At 54.8% G+C, this 20,207-nt stretch overlaps 1 protein-coding gene across 2 annotated transcripts in view; it reads left to right on the forward strand.

Annotated features, from left to right (window-relative positions):
- Clic5 (chloride intracellular channel 5) overlaps window positions 1-20,207 on the forward strand; it is an 86,703-nt gene that overhangs the window by 59,875 nt on the left and 6,621 nt on the right. For both annotated transcript variants that reach the window (XM_048347675.1, XM_048347676.1), the window contains exon 4: window positions 4,340-4,446. In XM_048347675.1, coding sequence (XP_048203632.1) covers window positions 4,340-4,446 — 107 coding nt within the window. The remainder of the gene's footprint in view (window positions 1-4,339; window positions 4,447-20,207) is intronic.

The following is a 20,207-nucleotide window of genomic DNA, read 5'->3' on the forward strand; positions in this document are numbered from 1 at the left end:
GGGGTGAACCCAGGGAAGCTGGATTTCCATCGGCGGCTTCTCCCACCAGAGCCGGGGCACCTGTGCGCAGAGTGCTTGCCGACCTCAGGATGAGTCCTGTAGAGATACCTAGACGCCAGATCGCCTACGGAGGTGACACAGCAGGTCCCGCCCTCGCAGAGTGACTTCCAGAGCCCCGAAAAGGCTGCCACCCCTCCCTCACCCCAGTTGACTGGAAGACCCCAGCATCAGACCAAGGCTCCCTCATTTTAGAACCAGAGGCAAACGTCAGAGGCAATGAAAGCAAGCCAGGAAAGGGACACCATTGGCTGAAACCACGCCGAGGGTCAGAAAGCTGATCCAGGCACAATGAAACATGAAAATCTGACCGGAAGCAGTTCCTCTTGGGAAATCGCGTGACCCCGGGTAGGGGGTGGGGGCTCATAGAAGTGTCTCTTGGGGAGAGAAGAAAGGAGAAGGAGGGACTCCGAAACTACAGGCGCTAGACTGGTACCTTGTAGAATATTGTAATTGGAGCGTCAACATAGCAACATTGCATGAGCTTGGGACTGGGGGGGGGGGGGAGGTAGAGGGCACGAGGGACAGTAGAGCTGGAGGTGGAGAAATCAGCGAGAAGAATCTGGGCAGGACTAAAAGAAGGACTGGGCCAAGCCAGTGGCCAGACAATGGGAGAGGAGGATAAGAAATATCCAGGGCCTGCTTAGCACCCAGAAATGAATGAAACGTGGCCACTGAACACTCTCCCTCTTGCATTCATCCTAGAGTTTGGTTTCTTTGTCCACACACGTAGCCCATCCACAGGCATAGTTCTAGTAGAACTTGGCCGATACGGCTGTTTCGCAATCAGATATGGCAAGATGGAGTGGCGTACCCACGATTGCACAAACAGAGAATCCCTATGAAGAAAAGGCAGGCTCTAAGTGATCCGTAGGCCGCCACCCTCCCTTGCTCAAAACTGAGCTTTGCCATCCACACTGGGACGCCCCGCGCGGAGCTCCACACTCCCACGCCTCCACGAGGGAAGCTAAGGGGAGCCTGTCGGAATCTGCCCAGCAGGAACTGCACATGGGAGTCTTCGCTGAATCGCTGGGTCGGCCTCACGTTCATATTTCGAAAGCCACGCACATCCTGAGCCGGACAGACTCCAAGTCAGCCGCTTGGGTGGAAGGGCTCTGAAGGGGCCAATTCCTTCCTTCTAGAACTCTTGGGGTTTGGCTTCACTGATTGTTGGCATTGGTTCAAAATCACACACACACACACACACACACACACACACACACACACACACAGTTTCCAATAACTCAGGAGAGTTTAGACTCTGACTGGGAGACCCGGAGAGGAGAAAGCCTGGCCCTAGAGGCTGCTTTCTCCTTTAGAAGTCACCTCCCCACCCAGGAGGGCCTGCTTCCGCCGGGGAGGAGGGCAGGGCGGGAGGTACGGCCGGGAGGCGCAGGGTTCCAGGTGGGTTTTTGCCAGGACGGTGGAGAGACGAGGTGGGGTGCCCCTGTCGCTCTGCCAGGGGTGCCATGGCCCCTGGGCCGGCTCCTCCTCTGCCCGTGACTGGAACCCAGGCTGTCCTTCCCCGTGAGAGGCCAACCCCCGATCCCAAAGGGGCGGAGGGACCCCCAGAACTGCGCCCCACACATCCCTGAACCTTCCCTCTGAAGACAGTCATGTCAGGTTCACCATCTTTTCATCGTCTCTCAGAAATGGTTTCCTGATCTGGGCAAGGGTGGGTGGGGTGGCCTGTAGTCACGCCCTCCTCTCCTCCCTGGCCAGCCCCGCCACCTGCCCTGCGCTCGACCGCTGCCTCTGCGGGTCCTTTTCTAGACTGTGGTGGAATGGAGGAGATTTGATAGAGCATGCTCATACTCTGCTGGTGACCCCATGATGCAAGAGTCTAATCAGAGGAAGCCTGGAGCTGGTAAACGCACAGCTCCAGAAGTCAGCTGGTGCGGGGGCCTAGGGGTGAGGGCATCATCCATCCATCCCCGCCTCCTGGGATGTCCTCAGACCACCCCGAGTGCTCAGCCAGGGGCCCAGGCTGCAGATACCTCCCAGGAAACGTTGGTGCCCAGCTGGGACACCCACCTGCCTGTCCACAACCACAGCCTCGGCTGCCTTCCCCACAGACCCAGGCTGGGAGGCCGCGCGGCCTGAGCTCAGAGGCCCCCAGCAAGGGCCGGTCGGGCCTTCTTGGTCTCTCGGGGGCAGCCACCCTCCCCGTGGCTGTTCCTGGCTGCTCTTCAGCCATGTGTTTCTATAGGCTGTGTGTAAAGTACACCAGAACGCCAAGGCATTGCGGGAGTCCTTGTGTCCACTTACTTTATTATCTTTTTATTTAAAGAGAAAACCAGAATGCAAACGTTCCAATTCTTTTTAAATCATATTTGATTCCACAGAGCATTTGCTGTCAACATGATGCATCCAGGAAATATCCTTTATTTTCTAAGCTATGTCTGACTCTGGACTGAGCCGGCGAGGGCTCAGCAGGGAAGTGTGAGAGGATTCTGGGCATGGGCAGGGCCTGGCCTTTCCTCTCGGTGGGCAGGTTGGAGCTTCTAGGGTTTAGAAGCGGGGGTCGGGAGACCCCGGGCCCCCTCTCCACCAGGTACTGGCCTTGTTGGTGACTCTCTCTCTTCCAGGGCCCTCTGTGTCTTCTCATCTCTAAAACCAGGAGCTGATCTTGTGTAGATCCTTCCCAGCCCCAGTTCTCCCGTCCACCCTGTTCCCCCGCATCCTCTCCAGAGCTGACTGCTGTTTAAAATAATCCTAGAGTATAGACCCTTGGGTTAAGAACCCAGAGAGCCAAGCTAAAGCATGGCCACCGGGCTTGCGTGCAGTCAGACAACTGGAGAGCACGCACCAAGAGCTAAGGTGTCCCCGGCCCTTGGAATGTCCCAAGAGGCTGAGTTCTTAGTAACACCTGCAATGAATGGCCCCAGACAGGTCAGCCGCCACGCGGAGTTCAAGTTCAGACCACTAGGTGGCGCTCCGCCATCAGAACAAATGAGCTGTACAACCTCAGTGGCTGAGCAGAGTATTTTCCACTTGAGCAAACTCTGCCTGGGTGGTGAAGACCGGGCCAGTGACTGTATCGCTCAGGTTGAATAGGTACTTAACTATGCGGCCCAAGACTGGACAATCCTAGCCAAAGAGCCAGTTGAAGAAAAGTAAAGAATTAGAGTAGAGTAGAATAGAATAAATAGAATAGAATAGAAGGAGGCCATAGAATAGAATAGAAAGAGTCCAGGCATGGTGTTCTTGTCTATAATCGCAGCTGGGGAACACACAGAGATGGAGGATGAGTGCCCAGCCTGAGGCCCTGTTTGAAAAATAACCTAAAGCGAACAGTTCTATAGTGGCCTGGCTCAAGTGGTAGAGCACCTGCTAGCAAGCAAAAGGCCCCGAGTTCAAACAAATCTCAGCACCCCCAAAGGCAAACCGTGGTTTTTCTTAAGTTTTTTTTTTCTTGGTTCCAAGCATTACAAGAAGGAAATATATACATAAAAATACATGAGTTTATACAAATAGCTCTCACTGCAAAGCCATTCCCCTCAGGTTACTTGGTGATGATGATCATAACCAGGCCCCCGTGCCCTATCTCCCTGGCCAACAACGCGCCATGTTGTTTAAGCTAGAATGGCTTCTGTCCGCGGTGCTGCCGGGTCAACGCGATGCACTCCACGCAGGCAGGCTGACCTTGCTGGCTCCCCTGGCCGGTAGCACGCAGCCCCTCCGGTGCTTCCCGGAAGCCTTCAGCGCCCAGGCATCTCATGTGGCCCGGAAGTATCAGAACCTCTGTGTCGGGATGTGAATGAGCGTCTTTTCACTGCTGCATCCTACTTCGTGGTCTCAGGGTTCAAGATGTACCCCCAAGGGGGGCTGGGGATATGGCCTAGTGGCAAGAGTGCTTGCCTCCTATACATGGGGCCCTGGGTTCAATTCCCCAGCACCACATATACAGAAAACGGCCAGAAGTGGCGCTGTGGCTCAAGTGGCAGAGTGCTAGCCTTGAGCAAAAAGAAGCCAGGGACGGTGCTCAGGCCCTGAGTCCAAGGCCCAGGACTGGCCCCCCCCCCACAAAAAAAAGATGTACCCCTAAGCCCTTCCATTCACATTCTGGTTCTTTGTCCGGCAGGCCGTGTTACCCCACAACAACTCTTAGCACTGCACCAGGGTTGCCTGACCCCCCTGGCCCCACAGGATGCTGGGAAAACACAATCTGTGGGTGGATCCAGCTAGAAAGGGGGAGAGGGGTGCTCACTGACTGAGATGGGGCCAGGCTTAAGGGGCCCCGAGTCTCCCTGTCACCCACAGCACTGTGCCTTCCTTCCAGGTACCCCAAACTGGCTGCAAAACACCGCGAGTCCAACACGGCGGGCATCGACATCTTCTCCAAGTTCTCTGCCTACATCAAAAACACCAAGCAGCAAAACAACGCTGGTGAGTAGCCGTTCCCACGAGAGCCCGCTGCCAGCCCTGGGCCTGGCAGACCCTCAGGCCAGAGAAGCATCGAGAACCCACGCTGCTTGTCATTCACTCAGTCGTCAGGACCCCGACCCGGGCAGGGGAGAGGAGGCCGATCGGGGGCCCCGTTGCTGACTCCAGAAGGATGCGCTTGCCTCTGGGGGCGGCCGCGTTGCGCAGCCTGGTGTGCAGGGCCGGCCTGTCCTGGGTGCTCCGGGCTGGGCTTGTCTCCCATGTTTGGCCCTGCTGGCGGTCCCGAGAGGGTCCGTTCCCACGCCCTTCTGGTTTATGCGGGATTTCTCCGGGTTTCCCCAGAAGCTATTAGAAGGATCGTAAATTAATCAACGCGCGCGGTGCCCGGCGAGGGGCTAAAAGCGCACGCGTAGTCACCGGCAGGGATGCTGGGGACCTGGATTGTGGGGGGAGGGGCGGGGGGGGACCAGAGACCGCCGATGGCAGAGAATGGCTCCAACTCACCGACGAAATGCAGAAAAGGCGAGAGGTGCGCGGCGGCACAACCCAACGTGTGCCGGCCGGCCGGGATGAATCGCCAAGCGGAAGGAAAACCAGTTCCCGTCCGAAGGGGAGCAGGAAGAATGTACATGCGGGCCTTCCAGGAAGCTTCTGGAAGGGGGTTTCAACTAGAGCATCAGCTTGTGGTGGCTGGGGTCCCCGAGGGCCGAGGGCTCCCGGGGTGGAGGGGACGGAACCTCAGGCGAAGGCCGCAGGAGCCCGCAGGGCCAGCCCGGGGCTGGGCGTCCGCGCCTCACCGACGGGGGGCTGTCGGGGGGCGGCACTTGCGGACAGGCAGCAGCATATGGGAAATATTTTCAGTGTGTGCAGTAGTCTGAGCTATTTGGCTGTTGTCGGGGGTCAGGGCTTGCCCTCATCCCACCCAAGATCAGATCCACCTGGGGTCTCTGGATAGGGCCTCATCTGGAAATAGTGTTCTCGTGGATGTAATTCATCGAGGGTCTTAACACCGTAAGGCCAAGCAGCAGGGGGGGGGGGGCAGCTCGAGATGGAGGTGGAGGCCGGGATCACACAGCCACAACCAGGGACTCTCATCTTCCCCCCCAGACCGAAAGAGGCCAAAGAGCTCCTCCTGTCCTTGGAATTTCCGTTCCCCAGGCTGGAAGGGGACCGTCTCGCTGTGTTCAGTCACCGGGCTGCCGGGACTTAGTGGCCACAGCCCCAGGACAGGGCTGTCACCATCCTCAGGGCAATCCGTCCTCAGCATCCGCCCAGGGAGGGAGCAGCTCCTGCTACTGGAGTCCAGGCTGGGGCCTCTCCCCAGGGCGCCCGGCAGGCCCTGTGTGTCCCGGCTTCCAGAGACCCCACAGACATGGCTCCTCATTCTTGTCACGGGACCCTCGGAACGATGATCTCACCTGAGCCTTCCAGAGTTTTAAAATTAGAAATGGCGTCCCCATTGCATGCGCGTGGACAGTCTTCTTATTCCCCAAAGCCAAAGCAGCAGTGTCCGTGCACGAGGGCGGATCGATGCAAGCACGGCCTCACCTCCAGCCCCTCTTCCACGCCCCTTCCTTGGCCGTGCCCCGGGACCCAGGGACCCAGGGACCCAGGGACCTCCAGGTGCCTCGGGACCACAAGTTCTGCATCTCCTGGCTTCAGTGCCGTGCGTTTGCTCTGCCTGGGACCTCAAGTTGGCTCCCTGGAGGGTTTTCTTTTACCCCTCATTTTCGTATGCACCCCTCCGGCCTGTCATCTCCCGAGAGGATCTAGGCTCACTCACGCCTGCTTTGCGAGCCTTCCCCTCACGCTGCCGTGAGAACAGGTGCTGGAAAACCTCCGCTAGGACGCGTGGCTCCCAAGAGGCTCGTTCCGTCTACTTAATTTAGGCACACACTAGATCTGATGCCACTTTTCACCCTCGCTGGCTTTCCTGTCTCTTCCTTCCTATTGGGGTTTGTGGGCGCTCACCTCGCGTTCCCTGCAGATTGTGAGTTCCAGGCCGTTAGCAAAATGGATCAAATGCACATCATAACTCTGTTCGTATTTGTTGCAAGGTCTCTTTTCCTTTCTTCCAGCCCTAGCGCGTTTCCTTCTCCGATACAGTTGCCATTACTGCCCCAAATTGCCATCCTTGTGCTTGGTAAAAGTGTCCTATTCTCAGGCATAGTTTCCCCCCACTGTATGGCTGGCTGGCTGGCAAGGGAGTGTCCCGTGTATGTGGTGGACTAAGTAAGAATTCGGTATTGCTCCTGCTTGATGGACCTTTGCCATCCTTGGAGGACGTGGCAGTCTGAAAGTCCCCACCACACACACGGAGCGCCTAGACCGTGAGCTCCTCCGCCCGGGCCACACATCCCCACACCGACTCTGCAGGCCGCCATCTGCCAGGTTTTGTCCTTTCGGGGCTTTCCCTGAGTTCCCTCTTCCCTTCCTTCTCCTGTGCATGCTCCTCCCTTAGTTCCACTTTTATATTCCTCCTTCTTGGGGGGATGTGTGTGGGGGGGGGGAGCTTTCTTTCTATGTTAAATTTCTATACCACTTGTTCCAGGAAACTTTATAGTCCCTCCCAGGGAGCTAGGCAGCCCAGCACCATCCACTTGAAGGAGGTGAGAAAGGAAAACAGAGAAAGAACCATAAAATGCAATGGTGGGCCAGGGCGGGGTGGGGGGGGGGAGCCAGAGCGTGACTCTGAGTGCTGGAATGCCCAGCCAGGCCACCTGGGCCACTCTGTGCTTTTGAGCTGACAGGGGAAAACATGGAGCAGCCCCCAACCCCCCCCCCCCACCAATTAGCCAGCAGCTTGGTTCTTCCAGAAGATAAAAACAAACCAGCCTCCCACAAGAAGAACACAGGGCCCCCAAGCTGCAGGCGCAGAGGAGCTGCGACCCCCGTTTTCCTTGGCTCTTCCCTTCGGTGGCTTCCCCTTCGGCCTGGGCTGCGTGGGGCTGCGGCTTCGCCCCATCTCTGCCCGCCCTCCCTCCTCGCTCCCCGCCTTCTCTTGCAGCCCCCTGAGCCCCGGCTCCAGCCTCAGCTCCGCGTGCCACATCCTCTGCCAGTTGCAGAGTGACGGGTTCGGGGTACAAGGACCCTTCCCAGTGGAAACGAATGGCCGCCAGGGCGTTCCTTCAGTAGTCACAGCCACGGAGGCACCATTTTCCAGATGCTTCCTTTCACTGAGCATACTCACGTGATAGGAAGTAGGCACTGCCCCAGAAGGCGCAGGACACGCTCAAAGCCCTTCCCCCGGCGCAAAGCCTCCGTGGGGTGAAGATTTCTCTCCCACCTCTCCAGCCCTGCCCCTCCATCTGCCCTTCCCAGAGAGCATTCGGCCTGCAGGCCCTGAGATACGCACGGCTCTGTTTGCTCTCCAGTGGTGTGATTCCTGGGGTCATTCTGGGAAAGTCATGACCAGAGTCACGGAACGGGTGTGTGTGTGTGTGTGTGTGTGTGTGTGTGTGTGTGTGTGTGTGTGTGTGTGTGTGTGTGTGTGACGCTAGCCCTGTGTGCAAGGCCTGGGTGCCCTGTCCTGTGACTCGTGGGTCTTCCCATTCCATAGAATGTGCCGGAAGGAGCCTGCTGGTGTTGATGTCACTGCTTCCATCGCAGTCACTCTGTCTGTCTGTCTGTCTCTCTTTTCCTCCCCGCCCCCCCTGCCCCACCCCCCGGGTTCACACCAGCTCACCCAGGCCCTGCCCCTGGCCAGCAGTGGCCAAACAAGACCACACCAGCACAGCCAGGGCTGCCCCGCCCATTCCCAGGACCCAGAATGCCTCCTTCCCAGCATGCACCTCTCCCAGCGTCCGGGGAGACTTTGGAGAGAAAGTCACAAGTTAATCAAATCCATGAGACGATTGAGCAAGAGCCTCCTCCTTTGGCTGTGGCGCTCTTAAGTCTTACAGACCTCGGCCCCGTATTAAGGACTTCGCAGTGTCTTCCAATTCGATGTATAGAATGGACTGCCAGCCGGAACGCGAGAGTCCCACTCGAGCAAGGGACAGAGCAGCCAGATCTACAGAGGCAGGAGGTGTTTCAAGTCAGCCAGCTGTGCTCCACTGGGGCACCCTCATCCCCTAAGAGGCAAAACATCCCATCCCAAGGGCCTCCCCCTAACGTCTAAGGTTTAGATCCTGAGGCTCCGCCTGCTGTCAAAGATGTCCAAGTGTTCCCACGCCGATGGCCGCCCTTTTCAGATCTCAGGTCCCCTAACTCCCTGAAGGCTGTTCAGTGGAACCGAGGCCCCCACCTTCCGCATGACCTTGAGCTACCCTGGGGGAAACGAAGGAGATGGCTGGACTATTTGAGGGACCTCCCTGGAGCCTGTACCAACGTTGTCCATGGAGAGGCGTCAACTCTGCCCTCCTGTCCTGGAAACAGAGGGCACTCGCTGCTTCGGGCAGGGGTGGCTGCCCTTTCCCGGGAAGGGTATCAGATGCGAAATGGCCTAGGTGTGCTGGGCAGCGGGCTCCCGGCTCTGCTCAGCTCTGCTGTCGGAGCCCCGCAGCTGACCCAGACCATCCATCAACAAACAGGGCTGGCTGGCTGAATGCTAATAGACTCCATCCCAGGATGCCGAACCCTCCACACCATCTTGACAGGTCACAAAAATAATAGTCTTCTTTTGGAGGGTCTTTGGGGTTTTTTTTTGTTTCGTTTTTGCCCCCAACTGTCCAAAAATGTCAAAAGAAAATCCTTAGCTTTGAAGGTGGCTTAAAAGTCGCGCTGCCCGTATTTGGTTCCTGGCGTGTCATTTGCTTGTCTTTGTCTCGGGCAGTCCCTGGCTCCGATAGCAAGCTCTCCCCTGTGACCAGGGCTGGCACTGCGGTCCCTTAAAGCCACGTGTTCCTAGGAAGCACTGAGCTCCTGGCCTGCGGTCTGTGCTGGGATCCATCGGCTATTGGCATCTATTAGTTTTGTGGAATCTGTCGGCTGTTGGCATCTATTGGCAATTTTCCCCGTCCTCCTCCCCCCCCCCCCCATATTCCTAGGGAGCTGCAAGGCGTCGTGCTGCCCACTGCTGGAGGAACGCAGGGTGGACACGAAAGAAGGCTAAATACCTTTGCCTTCCTTAAGGAAGCCCGAATTTCCAGGCATCTTTGGATAGGCACTGTGCTGTAACCGAGCTTTTGCTGGGCATCCCCCAAAGGAGCAGGGACCCCTCAGCGGTCCCTCTGTACTCCACACCAAGGGAAGAGCATGCCCATCAGGATTGCCCTCGGTACGCAGCGGCAAGCTGTCCCCATGGCCTCCTTCCCCTTTCCCTCCCACAGCAGCCCTTTCCGGTCTGTCCAGCCATGGACGTCCTTGACTAAAACAGAAATGTGTCTGGAAGGGCCTGAGCTGCCTAGGAGGGCCGTGAACCTCAGACTAACGAGCCCCCTTACAATCCAAGGGCCCAAGCCAGGTCCCAGAGGGGAGGTGGGATTTTTTGTTAATTGTGTTTTTCCCAAATCCTCAAAATGTAGTGAGCAAGCCACCTTGGGAGAAACAAAAAAGTGTGTGTATTTATTCTTCCAAGTAGTTTAGTGCTACATCTTCCTGCCCTTCCTCAGTTGCCTATCGCCTGGAGTCAATGCATGCCCCCCCCCCCCCCCCCCCCCGCCGCATCCACCCATCCAGCCTCCTGCTTTTTCAGGATGTGATGAGAAAGCAAAGGCAATAGTGAAAACCCAGTAGGACCAGGATCCACCCTTCAGAAGCAGGATCCCCCCCTTGCCTCATGGTAGGATCTTACCCCTTGGGTACCCAGGTGATCAGACAGACCTCTGGCTAGGCCGCCGCTTCCACATGACTGTCTGCCCCCAAAAGAAGCTCCTCAGACGGCCTTCCCTTGGCTACCCCGTGTGCCATTTCCCAGCTATGGGTGTTTTGCTTGCTTGTTGGTTGGTGTGTAGAGTCAAAGTTGTGCTTTAATTAGCATTCTTGCTTGTGAACACAAACAGGAAGGGGGGGGCCCACCTCCAAGGTTTGCCACCCCCTCCCAGGTCCCATATCTCCTCCTTCCCCCACAGAGGTCCCTGTGCAGGGCAGAGAGCCCCGGGCTTCCTCTCACACCTCCGGGAGCTGCCCTGGGGACTTCCTTGCAGGGCCTTTTATTTGGTTCTCCATGGAGGCGGATGCCGCAATTTACAGTTCAACCAGGTTTGCGCCTGGATTGAATGAATCCTGGGGCAGTTGTAAGGAAGGTAGTAGGTGTTGGGGCAGGGGGGCGGGCTCTGCGGGGTAGCAGGAGGGGGAAGGGACGCTATGTGGGTGGGCACATTCATTAGTGGGGTTGTTCTGGGTGGGCTCCCAGACTGCAGCCGAGCCGAGACCACCAACACCATTCCATGTGCTGGAATTTCCCTCCGTCTGACCAGAATGAGTTCTGCTGGTCTGGCCTGGCCACAGATCAAGGCCTAGGGAATAAAGGAGCATTAAGGAAGTGCTGTGCACACGAGCTAAACGCTCTTCCACCTCTGCCTGCCATTCCCTCCGCCTCTGTGACCGAAACTTCTTATCTTTGTGCAGAATGCAGCTAACTGCATGTCGGAGCTAACTATGTTTCCATCTCAGTCCCTCCACACACCCCCCTCCCCACTCTTTGTGTGTATTCTGATCTTCCTTTGAACCTGTGAAAGCCATCGCACGCCTCTTTACGCGAACAGCTCATGGGACAGTTAACTGGAAGGGGAATGTAGGGGCCACCTTCAAGGTTACATTAGGCACCAAAGCTAGTAGGGCCCCAGAGGTCCACTGTTAGGGACTCAGGTGTTTGGGCCACAGCAGTGCTGGGGTGGTAAGTGGGGCCCTGTGTTTCCTGTGTGTGCGCAGGCCCAGGTTACTGTGGCTGGTTTATGCAATGAAGGTACCCAGCGGCTGGCTGCTGGCTTCCTATGATCCTGACAGCTCTGCAGAAAGACTCTCCTGGGTTTCTACCCATCCTTCCTGGAGAATGGCTCTGGCTAAGTTAGCACATCGAATGACCTTCCTTACTTCTGGTAACGCTGTAGGTGAAAATGGTGAGATGTGAATTCTAGCAAAATCTTCCAACATCCAGGGGGATAACCTCTCCCTTGCCACTGGTGACACAGAGCGGGGACGGCCTACCCACCAGAGGGAAGTGTGCGCACACTGCACCACAGACACTGTGGTAGAAGGTGCTAGAACAAAAATGGAGTCGTGAAATATTGGTGTGTGTATTGGCTGAGGGTGTGTTTGGCTATGTATAATAGAAACCTGATTACGGTGGCTAAAGCAAATGTTTATTTGACTTAGCACAGCCAATAGAGAACTTTACCACAGACCCTACCCGTTCTGAGCATTCTTGATAAACGTTTGCTTGTGGATAGGAGTTTGTTTTTCTCACATAATGAGATTTCGGAGAGAAGAGAGTCCTGCAGGCATGTAGGACATGAGTAACTATTTGTACATCCCCCAGGTGTCACAGGTAGTTGCTCCACTTCCAGGCACTGGGGTCTGGGGTTAAGGCACTGCCAGCTTCCTGTGTTTCTGAGAAAGCCATTAATAAATACCAACTTGCAGCTCATGAGCCAGGATCTGGTCCTTTGGCCTTCTTTCGTGAAAGTCTTGGAGTCTAGGAAGAGGAGATTTTGTGACTGTGCACATTGCTCCACTGAACAAGAAAGTCTCAGTTCTGTCTTCTGTGAGTAACAAAGAAAGAGAATGGACTCTTGCATACAATTCACTTTCAAGTGACAGCGATTTTCCCTCTATGGTGAAAACAGTCCATGTAGCCATGTCAAGAAAGACACATTTACAAATTCCCTTCTAGGTTTATCAAAAGCTAAGTCATCACCTCTGTAGATGTGTGTGTGTGTGTGTGTGTGTGTGCGTGTGTGACACGCATGCATGCATGCTGTTACTGGCACTTGAACTCAAGGCTTGGGCACTGTCCCTTAGCTTTTTCCACTCAAGGCTGGCGCTCTACCACTGGAGCCACAGCTCCACTTCCAGCTTTTGCTGGTTAATTGTAGATGAAAAGCTCATGCCTGGGCTGGCTTCAAACTGGGAATCTCCCATCTCAGCCTCCTGGGTAGCTAAGATGACCGGCGTGGGTCACTGGCACCTGGCTCGATTTTAAGGAGCAAATCTAACACTTCCTGCTTGGTCTGCCACCTCTCACTTCAGGCTTTAGGAGAGTCGTGTAGTGAGTTACAGCCCCAGACCCCAAACCTCGATCCCAAGCTACAGTCCATGAGGTCACCCAGGAGACTGTTCTGAGCAAGGTGGGGACCGGGAGTCTGAGTGCCATTTGTTGGGGGAATTTTTCAGAGGCATTTGCCACCACGCCACCCAAACCCATCTTGCCGCTGGCAGGAGGAAGACCTGCTGAACGGAGGCAGTGACTGCTGTAGAGTCAGAAAGAGCCAGGAGGAAAGGACAAGCTAAACCTGTCCAAGTGCAAGATTTACCAAGCAGGAACAGAGCAAAAGCTACTTTTCCCCCCTTGCAAGTAACAATTTATTGGCTTAAAAAATTTTTTTTTAATTCTCGTTCATCAGCCACTTTGCCCTCTGAATGCAAGAAGTGATTAACTTCATGCCGGATACTGTTCTAAGCCTTCCTCTGAGGTCACAGACTTAGGTTATCCCTCAATTATTCCTCCTGGGGAAACCGAGGCAAGGAGGCTTACACAGCCCACCCAAGCGAGTGTGTAGCACAGCCCGGATCCCAGCCCGGCCAGCTGCTCCCACAATTTGCTCCCGCCTCGTGCGCTCCGGATTTCATATCAGCCGTTATTTAAAATACACTTGGGGATGGCTTTTTCAACAAGAGTAGATCACTCATGAAACCGTGATCAGATCAGTTCATAAACCAGCGGATTCCCATCGAATGACTTCCATGTGTGCTTCCTAAATCTACCCAAGCCCAGCGCCACCCCCAAATCCCAACCCCACAATTCCTGAGAAAAGGGGGCGGGGGAGAGCAGAAATTCCCCCACAACACCCCAAAGACCGTGACTAGTCACCCACCGGCCAAACAGAAGAGGGGCTACTGCAAAAGAGGGTTCAGGCTGTTACCAAAACCTGACGCCATTTAAACAGCACTGTCACGGCACCGTGGCCGTGTTAATTTGCAAATGGCTCTCGTATAAAAAGATGTGGCCATTTGTGGGTGCAGCCAAACAAGAAGGTGGTCAGATCTCTCCAGCCTAGAGAAGTAAAAACTCTCCAAGTGTGCCCACTGAGGTAGATGACTGAGAACATTTCTAACGTCCCTGAGCAGATGGGTTCAAATCGATTCGACCGAATCGATAGCCTCAAACTTCCAAATAACCTGTTACAAAGGAACCATAAACATCTCACAGATTTCAACCTGGTTCAGTCTGCTACATAAACTACAACCAGCATTAATAGCTTCAGTCAGCATTTATGTCGTTCTTTCTATTAGCACAATGGTTTTACAACCATTTATGAGTTTCTGGAAAGCCCTAATAGAAAACACACATACAAGTTTTCCCTGTCGACCATGCGGAAGTCATTTCCTTCTTTGACGGAAGAGGGCGCCACCACCCTGTGTCTGGAGTCAGGGCCCAGCTCTCTCCCTAATCAGGAACACCTTCATATTCTCTCTCTCTCTCTCTCTCTCTCTCTCTCTCTCTCTCTCTCTCTCTCCCCACCCTGCCTTTTTTCCTCCATCCCTCTCCCCCATTGATAATACGTGGGTAGCTTACATGCTACAGATTGTGTACACAAACGAAATGCAAACCTAAATTGGAAGAGCTATGATCATTTTTTCTTTTCAAATTTACTGTGGCTTTTAGAGTTAGACACTCATCTGGACCTGGAATGTCTGTCTCTCCAGCGTGCATACCTCCCTTCATACTTTACAAACGCGTTCTCGGGGAGGCACTGCCGCCACCTTCAATCCTTTACCATGGCAGCCAAATGAGGTGGGGTTCGGTGTTTTGTTTTGTTTTTAAAGAAAATTCAATATTCAAAGGCCGTACTTTTTAAGTAAAACAAAATATGTGTGTTGTTGTTTGAGATTACACTTCCAAATGCAGGCAAACTATAGATTGAGTTGTGGAGCTGCGTCAGAAAGTCCAGGTTCTTCCGGGAGGATTCCCTTTAAGGACTGGGGAAGAAGCTCCAGGGGCAAGCTTTCTCCTTCTTAAGGACAAGTCTACATTCTTTAGGAAAATACTAGGGCGCCCCCTTTGCTCCACGATTTTCTCCACCACAAAAAGTGTTTGGGAGGTACCTGACATCGCTGCTTCCCAATCCACTAGAGAGGGAAGACTCAAATCTCAGCCTCTTGGTGGGAAAGAGCTACAGAAACCCGTCGTTCTTCCTGCCATCCGAGGCTGAAATCCTTTCCGGAACGAATAACAGCCCCCCCCACACACACAGGGGCATGGGGTGGACCGAGGCCCAGCTGACCTCTGGGGGCACAGTAGAGAAAGGGCTGGGGATGCCGTCGCAGCTGCCACCTCCTCCGATGCTGGTTGTCTTTCTGTCTTGCCGGTTCCGCCAGCCCCTGGAAGCAGAGGCCCAGGAAGTGGCCCCCCACCGCCCATCCCCAACGCCCTCTTCCCTGGCAGTGGAGCAAGCGCAGGGCGTGTGAGGTCCTAGGTGGCCCAGAGTTCACCACACGAGCGGAACCCTAGACAGGGCCCCAGCCACACACCTGGAGCCCGGAAGGAATGAGCGCCCAGGCACCGCAGACCCCTGGCCTTCTGGGAAATGCAAGGGTGTCCTCCTTGTGGCTTTCCAGGACCCTTCCCAGATCTAGAAAGTTCTAGTGTGTCCGACTTCCCTTTGAACACTGAACTCGTGCCTCGAGCTGACCTCTGCCTGTCTCGGCTTTCACTCAGGGGCCCTCTCTCCATCCTCTCGTGTGCTGTAAGTTCTAGCGCCATACGTACAGCAAGAGTAGGTTGTGTTTATGATACCCCATTCTGCGTCAGACACTGCCAGACCTGAGTGGGACCGGCGGCCTCCGTGCGGCTCCCCGTGCTGGTTCCAGTCCCCCACCACGGCAAAGGTGTGTGCTCCCTAAAACTCCCCGTCCGCCTCTGGGTCGCGGCCACGGGGCTGTGGCTCTCCTCTCTGTATTTTCTCTCGGAGACGATGTGGCTCCGTCCACACGGCCGGGTGAGAACACGAAGCGCCAACCTTGGCCTGCGTCGTGCGGGCATGTCTCAGCCTTGGAGCCGCGTCCCTCCTCGCACAGAGCATCCGCGTGGGGCTCTCACGTGGCTCCCTCCCCGTCCACGCCAGCCCCCGCGCAGGCAGGCAGAGCTCGCGCTCGGCTCTGAGGAAGGCTGCGAAGGGCCCTGCTCATCTCTCTGCTTGGAGAAAACTCCTTCTGGCCCCGATCGTGTCCACTGGAAGTACAGGAACTCGAGGCCCAAACCTAGGACTGGGTGTGGGGCATACACCTTGAATCCAGGCCACCTGGGAGGTACAGGCAGGATGATCTCAAATGTGAGGTGAGTAGAATCTCAAGTTCAAAGCCAGGCTGGGCCAAGCTGATGAGCTCCTATCTCCAACGCAAAGTAAAAACAAGCCTGAAGGACAGTGTGGCTCAAGCGGTAGCGTAGTTGCTTAGTGTATGTGTGAGGCCCTGGGTTCATCACACACACATACACACACACACACTTGCGTACACGTGCACACGCACATATACATAGGTACACACAAACACATCCACATATACACACACGCGACTATTATTAGCAGAATGTAAATAGGTTCTCAACCTGGGACAGAAGGTCGACTCTGAGGAGGAACTCCTCTTTTTTCCAGGGAACTACAAAGGGATACCCTTAGGGCCACCAATCTCATGGTTGTTCTGGAAAGAATCCAGGACCCGTATTGTCTCCCAAAGCCTCGGGTGCCGTAGGTTCCAGAATCCCCTGCTCCCCACGCTGTGAAGTCATAGAAGCATTCCCCCCCCCCGCCCCCCCCCCCAGCTTGGGCCCCACTGGCTCAGGCGGAAGAGCAGAGCAGACTGTCTGAGAAGCAGCCCTTTTATGCAAAAGAGACAGAACTCCCTAGGGGGACTATTGAGAATATCACATCGGACTGAGTGATAATCCAGCATAGACGGAATTAACGTTGCTTTCCCACCAGTCGGAGCAAGGCGGCTTGAAGATCATAGCGGTTAATGGCTAAACAAGGGGCCTTTTCACTTATCCTCCCGGAGTAGCTTGAACAGCTTAAGGAACCAGCCATGTGTGTACTTGCACCAATGGATACACCTCTGGGGCCGTCTAAGATTCAGTCTCTTTACCTGTGTGGTATTTTTGTTTAATGTAATTCTTTTCTGAACGTCTAAAGGCTGCATTGGGTGGGGGGGGGGGTGGTTTATAACGCAACGTGCCCACCTGATAATTCCCGCCTCCGTAGCCTGGGTGTGGGATTGTGTTAGAGGCTTTGTTCTCTCTTTGGAAATGTGTGAATGTATTTCCTCACTGGTGCGGGGGGGGTAACCCAGCCTGGGACCCGTGTGCAGGAATCACGCCTTTCATGAGGAGATGGACTGATACACCCCTCCAGGCTCCTCTTCCCTCCGATTTCCCGCAAGTGCACGTAGCAGACCAAACACGGAAGGGGACGCATGCCGCCGTCTGCCCCTCCGGGTCCGTTCCTGTTTGCACATAGACTTTGCCGTCGGCCTCTCTCCACATGGATTTCCAGCCCCAGTGGAGCCGTGGGCCTTGGCGCGTTAGTCTCCTGGCAGCGCACAGAGCAGGGCCGAGCCATGCTTGCAAGAACAAGCTGGAGGCTGGGTTAGAGTCTTGGCTCTCCCGTCCCCATTCAGCCTCCCTGCCCTGGTAAGACTATATTATTTTCTTAGCTCAAATTGCTGTTTCCAAGTCATTATTTCTCTATGACGAGAAAACAATATTAGGTCTTATGTAATATCAACCTCAATGAATCTGGAAGTGATCAGGGAATGGGTGGATTTTTTTTTCCCTCCTTACAAAGAGAGAGAGAGAGAAATAAATTTGAGATTGTTTGCATATGACTGAGAATATTTATGAACGATTCCCGTTGTTTCCTCCTCACATAATTCACCCGGTGCGTCTGTGTGTGGTACAGGATAAATCTTCACGGGGAGCAGGGGTGGAGAGGGAGAAGAAAGCAGTTGAAAGTCTGGGTATCCATCACGTCTGGGGACACTGGGGGTGCCGTGTCTCGGGGCGCTGCTGGCCCAGGCTCCTGTGCGGGAGTTGGAGGTTTGCTCCATCCGGCTGCTCTGAGGACAGCTTTGGGAGGGAGACCACGGAGTGAGGCACTGAAGGGACGTGCATCTTCTTGCCGTGCGGACGCCCTTGTCTTATGGAGCTTCCGTAGGAGTAGCGTGCGGAGATCACTCCCGGGGGCGGACTCCAGACGGGACCTGGGAGGGCCTGAGGAGTGAGTTGGGGGAGAAGAGCTGCAGAGTGCTGCGGGAGCAGCTCCCGACGTTCTAGAACACGTCCGCGTGTCAGCACACAGGCCCGCTGTGCTCGTTTGCTTCTGCTGTGCACCTGCCAGCGTGGCTGGACACGTACGCCACCGGAAGCTCCCGAGGGAGGAGGAGACAGAGGGGTATAGATGCCCCGGAAACAAATAAGGGAAACGGAGCTCTGGGCCATTGACTTTCCCTTCTATGGGACAATGGCTGTGGGACAATGCTCAGGCAGGAGGCTGACCGACCCATGTGGTAATACAAGTTCACCACCAGCCACTAACTCCTCTCTCGGCAAGTGCCGGGCCCGGTTCCAGACGCTTCCTCTCCATTGTCCCGGTTGATCCTCACAGGGACCACGTGTGAACTGGGGACGTTCAGTGTCGTCATTGACAGACAACCGAAGAAATCACCTCAAGTCACACCAAGGTTCCGGGACCAGAGACAGAGAAGCAGGGGTTGGGACGTGAAAAGCCAACACCGTGGGCACAGCCAATGGGCCTCAAGAGAGGCCCCACGCGGGTCAGGCACCCGAAAGCCAAGGCTTCGGCAGCACCGTAGTGAGTTTGCCTCACAAAAAGCCAGACTCAGAACTCAGGTCAGCGCCAGGCCCCACGGCCCCATCCCTGCCACCCCCCCCCTCCTCTCCATCCTCAATATCGCCAACTCCAGCCTTCACATTCCTGAGCACGAGTGACACAACAGCCAAGCGTGGAACGGACATCAGAGGCCTGGCTCCAAGCCTGTGCTGGCTTGACGTGAGCGAGACAACGCGACCACCGCCGCCACTGCCAAACCATCTCTTGCGTCTCAGGGGATTAGGAGAGAGAGGCTGGGATTGACCCAGAACTAGCTTTCCAGCCCTGGTTCCAGGCCTCTCCACCAATGTCATGGTGATTCCAGGACCGATGATATTGTTTGTGATGGCCAGAGGCTCCCTGGACTAAGGAGTGGCCACGTGTCCTGTCCCTCCAAAGATGTCTTTGCAGCGCTTACACTGGGCCTATTTTAACAGGAACTCCATTTGTCCCTTTGCATTTTCCATGATCATCAGGATTCTTCCCCCACCTCCGTCCCTGAAAGTGGTAGAGGGACTTGAGTGAGCAAAGAAGTCTACTGCAGATCACAAGCGCTTGGGGGAGAAAGGCATAATGAGGATTGTCTGGTACCCACCCTCTGCAGCTGCCCTTGAATGGTCTGGTAATCCCAGCACAGTCTAGACAATTACTAAGGGGAATACAAGCATTTTCCCCAGCCCTTCTCACTCTGTTTTCCCAAATTGGAAACACAAAGCAGACGATGAAGCTCAAGTTCAAGTGCCACACCAGGGAGAAGGAAGTGTTGAGAAATACACCCAAGCTCCAGCCAGCTTTCAAACATTCCAGTAAGCATTTCACTGATTTATCTTGGGTGAGTGTCATTCCATTGTCTTGAACAACAGCAAAAAAAAAGGCTTTTTGTGAAAAGACAAAAGTGGGTTATGTGGGGAGGGACTAAAAGAAGGCGCATCTGGGAAACTGTGAGCAAGAAGACAAAACTCCTCATCTCCTTTGCCCAAAGGCAACATCTCCTTATTTCTACTGCCACGAACAGCAGAACCAACTCCCGTGATGTCCATGGCCTGCTCTAAAACAAGAGTCAGGAGAAACAGCCCTGAGAAAGAGGCAGTCACCAAACCCGCCCTCTCCTCGTGGCGGTCTTCTGAGCTCAGGTGGACAGTTCCGACTCCCTGCCGTCTCGCCGGGAGATTCTTGGTGGAAGGGCTTTGGGTGGCAGTGGCTTCTTCCAGTTCTTCTCTGGATACTTTGTTCAGCCTGTGTGTTTAAATGAATTATTGGATAGGTAATTATCAGGACATGGCTATACAAGTCTCTTGCCATACCGTGTTCCTTTGGGCTGCGTCTTGGATGGCTTCCGTGGGACGGATCCTACCACCTGCCGGGAGCTGGGCCATTGGGGTGTGGACGATTTGTCCCATGTTCAAATGCAACACGCCTCGATGGTACCAGCTACATCCCAAGGGAAGAACCAGGCGCTCGTTCCTACGTCGTGCGTCTTGGAGGTTTTGTTCCCTTCGCCTTCCCGGAGGGGATAACCATACATAGTCAATGGTCATAGGTACAACCACAAAAATCTAATCGATACCTCTGTCCTAGGACCTCTATGTGCTTTTTGGCTCCTTAGTAGCCCCTTCTTTCTGCAAAACGAGTCTGTAGGCTTATTGGAGAATATTAAGAAAATAGAGATAAGCCAAATAAGTAGAAGTTGACTGGTACTCTTGTACCTACCGGAGATAAGCAGTAGAAACACTTTGGACTGCATCTCAGCTGCTGTATTTCTCTATTTACCTACATGTTTAG

This window comes from Perognathus longimembris, chromosome 6, assembly GCF_023159225.1.
Source record: "Perognathus longimembris pacificus isolate PPM17 chromosome 6, ASM2315922v1, whole genome shotgun sequence".
In the NCBI taxonomy this organism is placed as follows: Eukaryota; Metazoa; Chordata; class Mammalia; order Rodentia; family Heteromyidae; genus Perognathus; species Perognathus longimembris.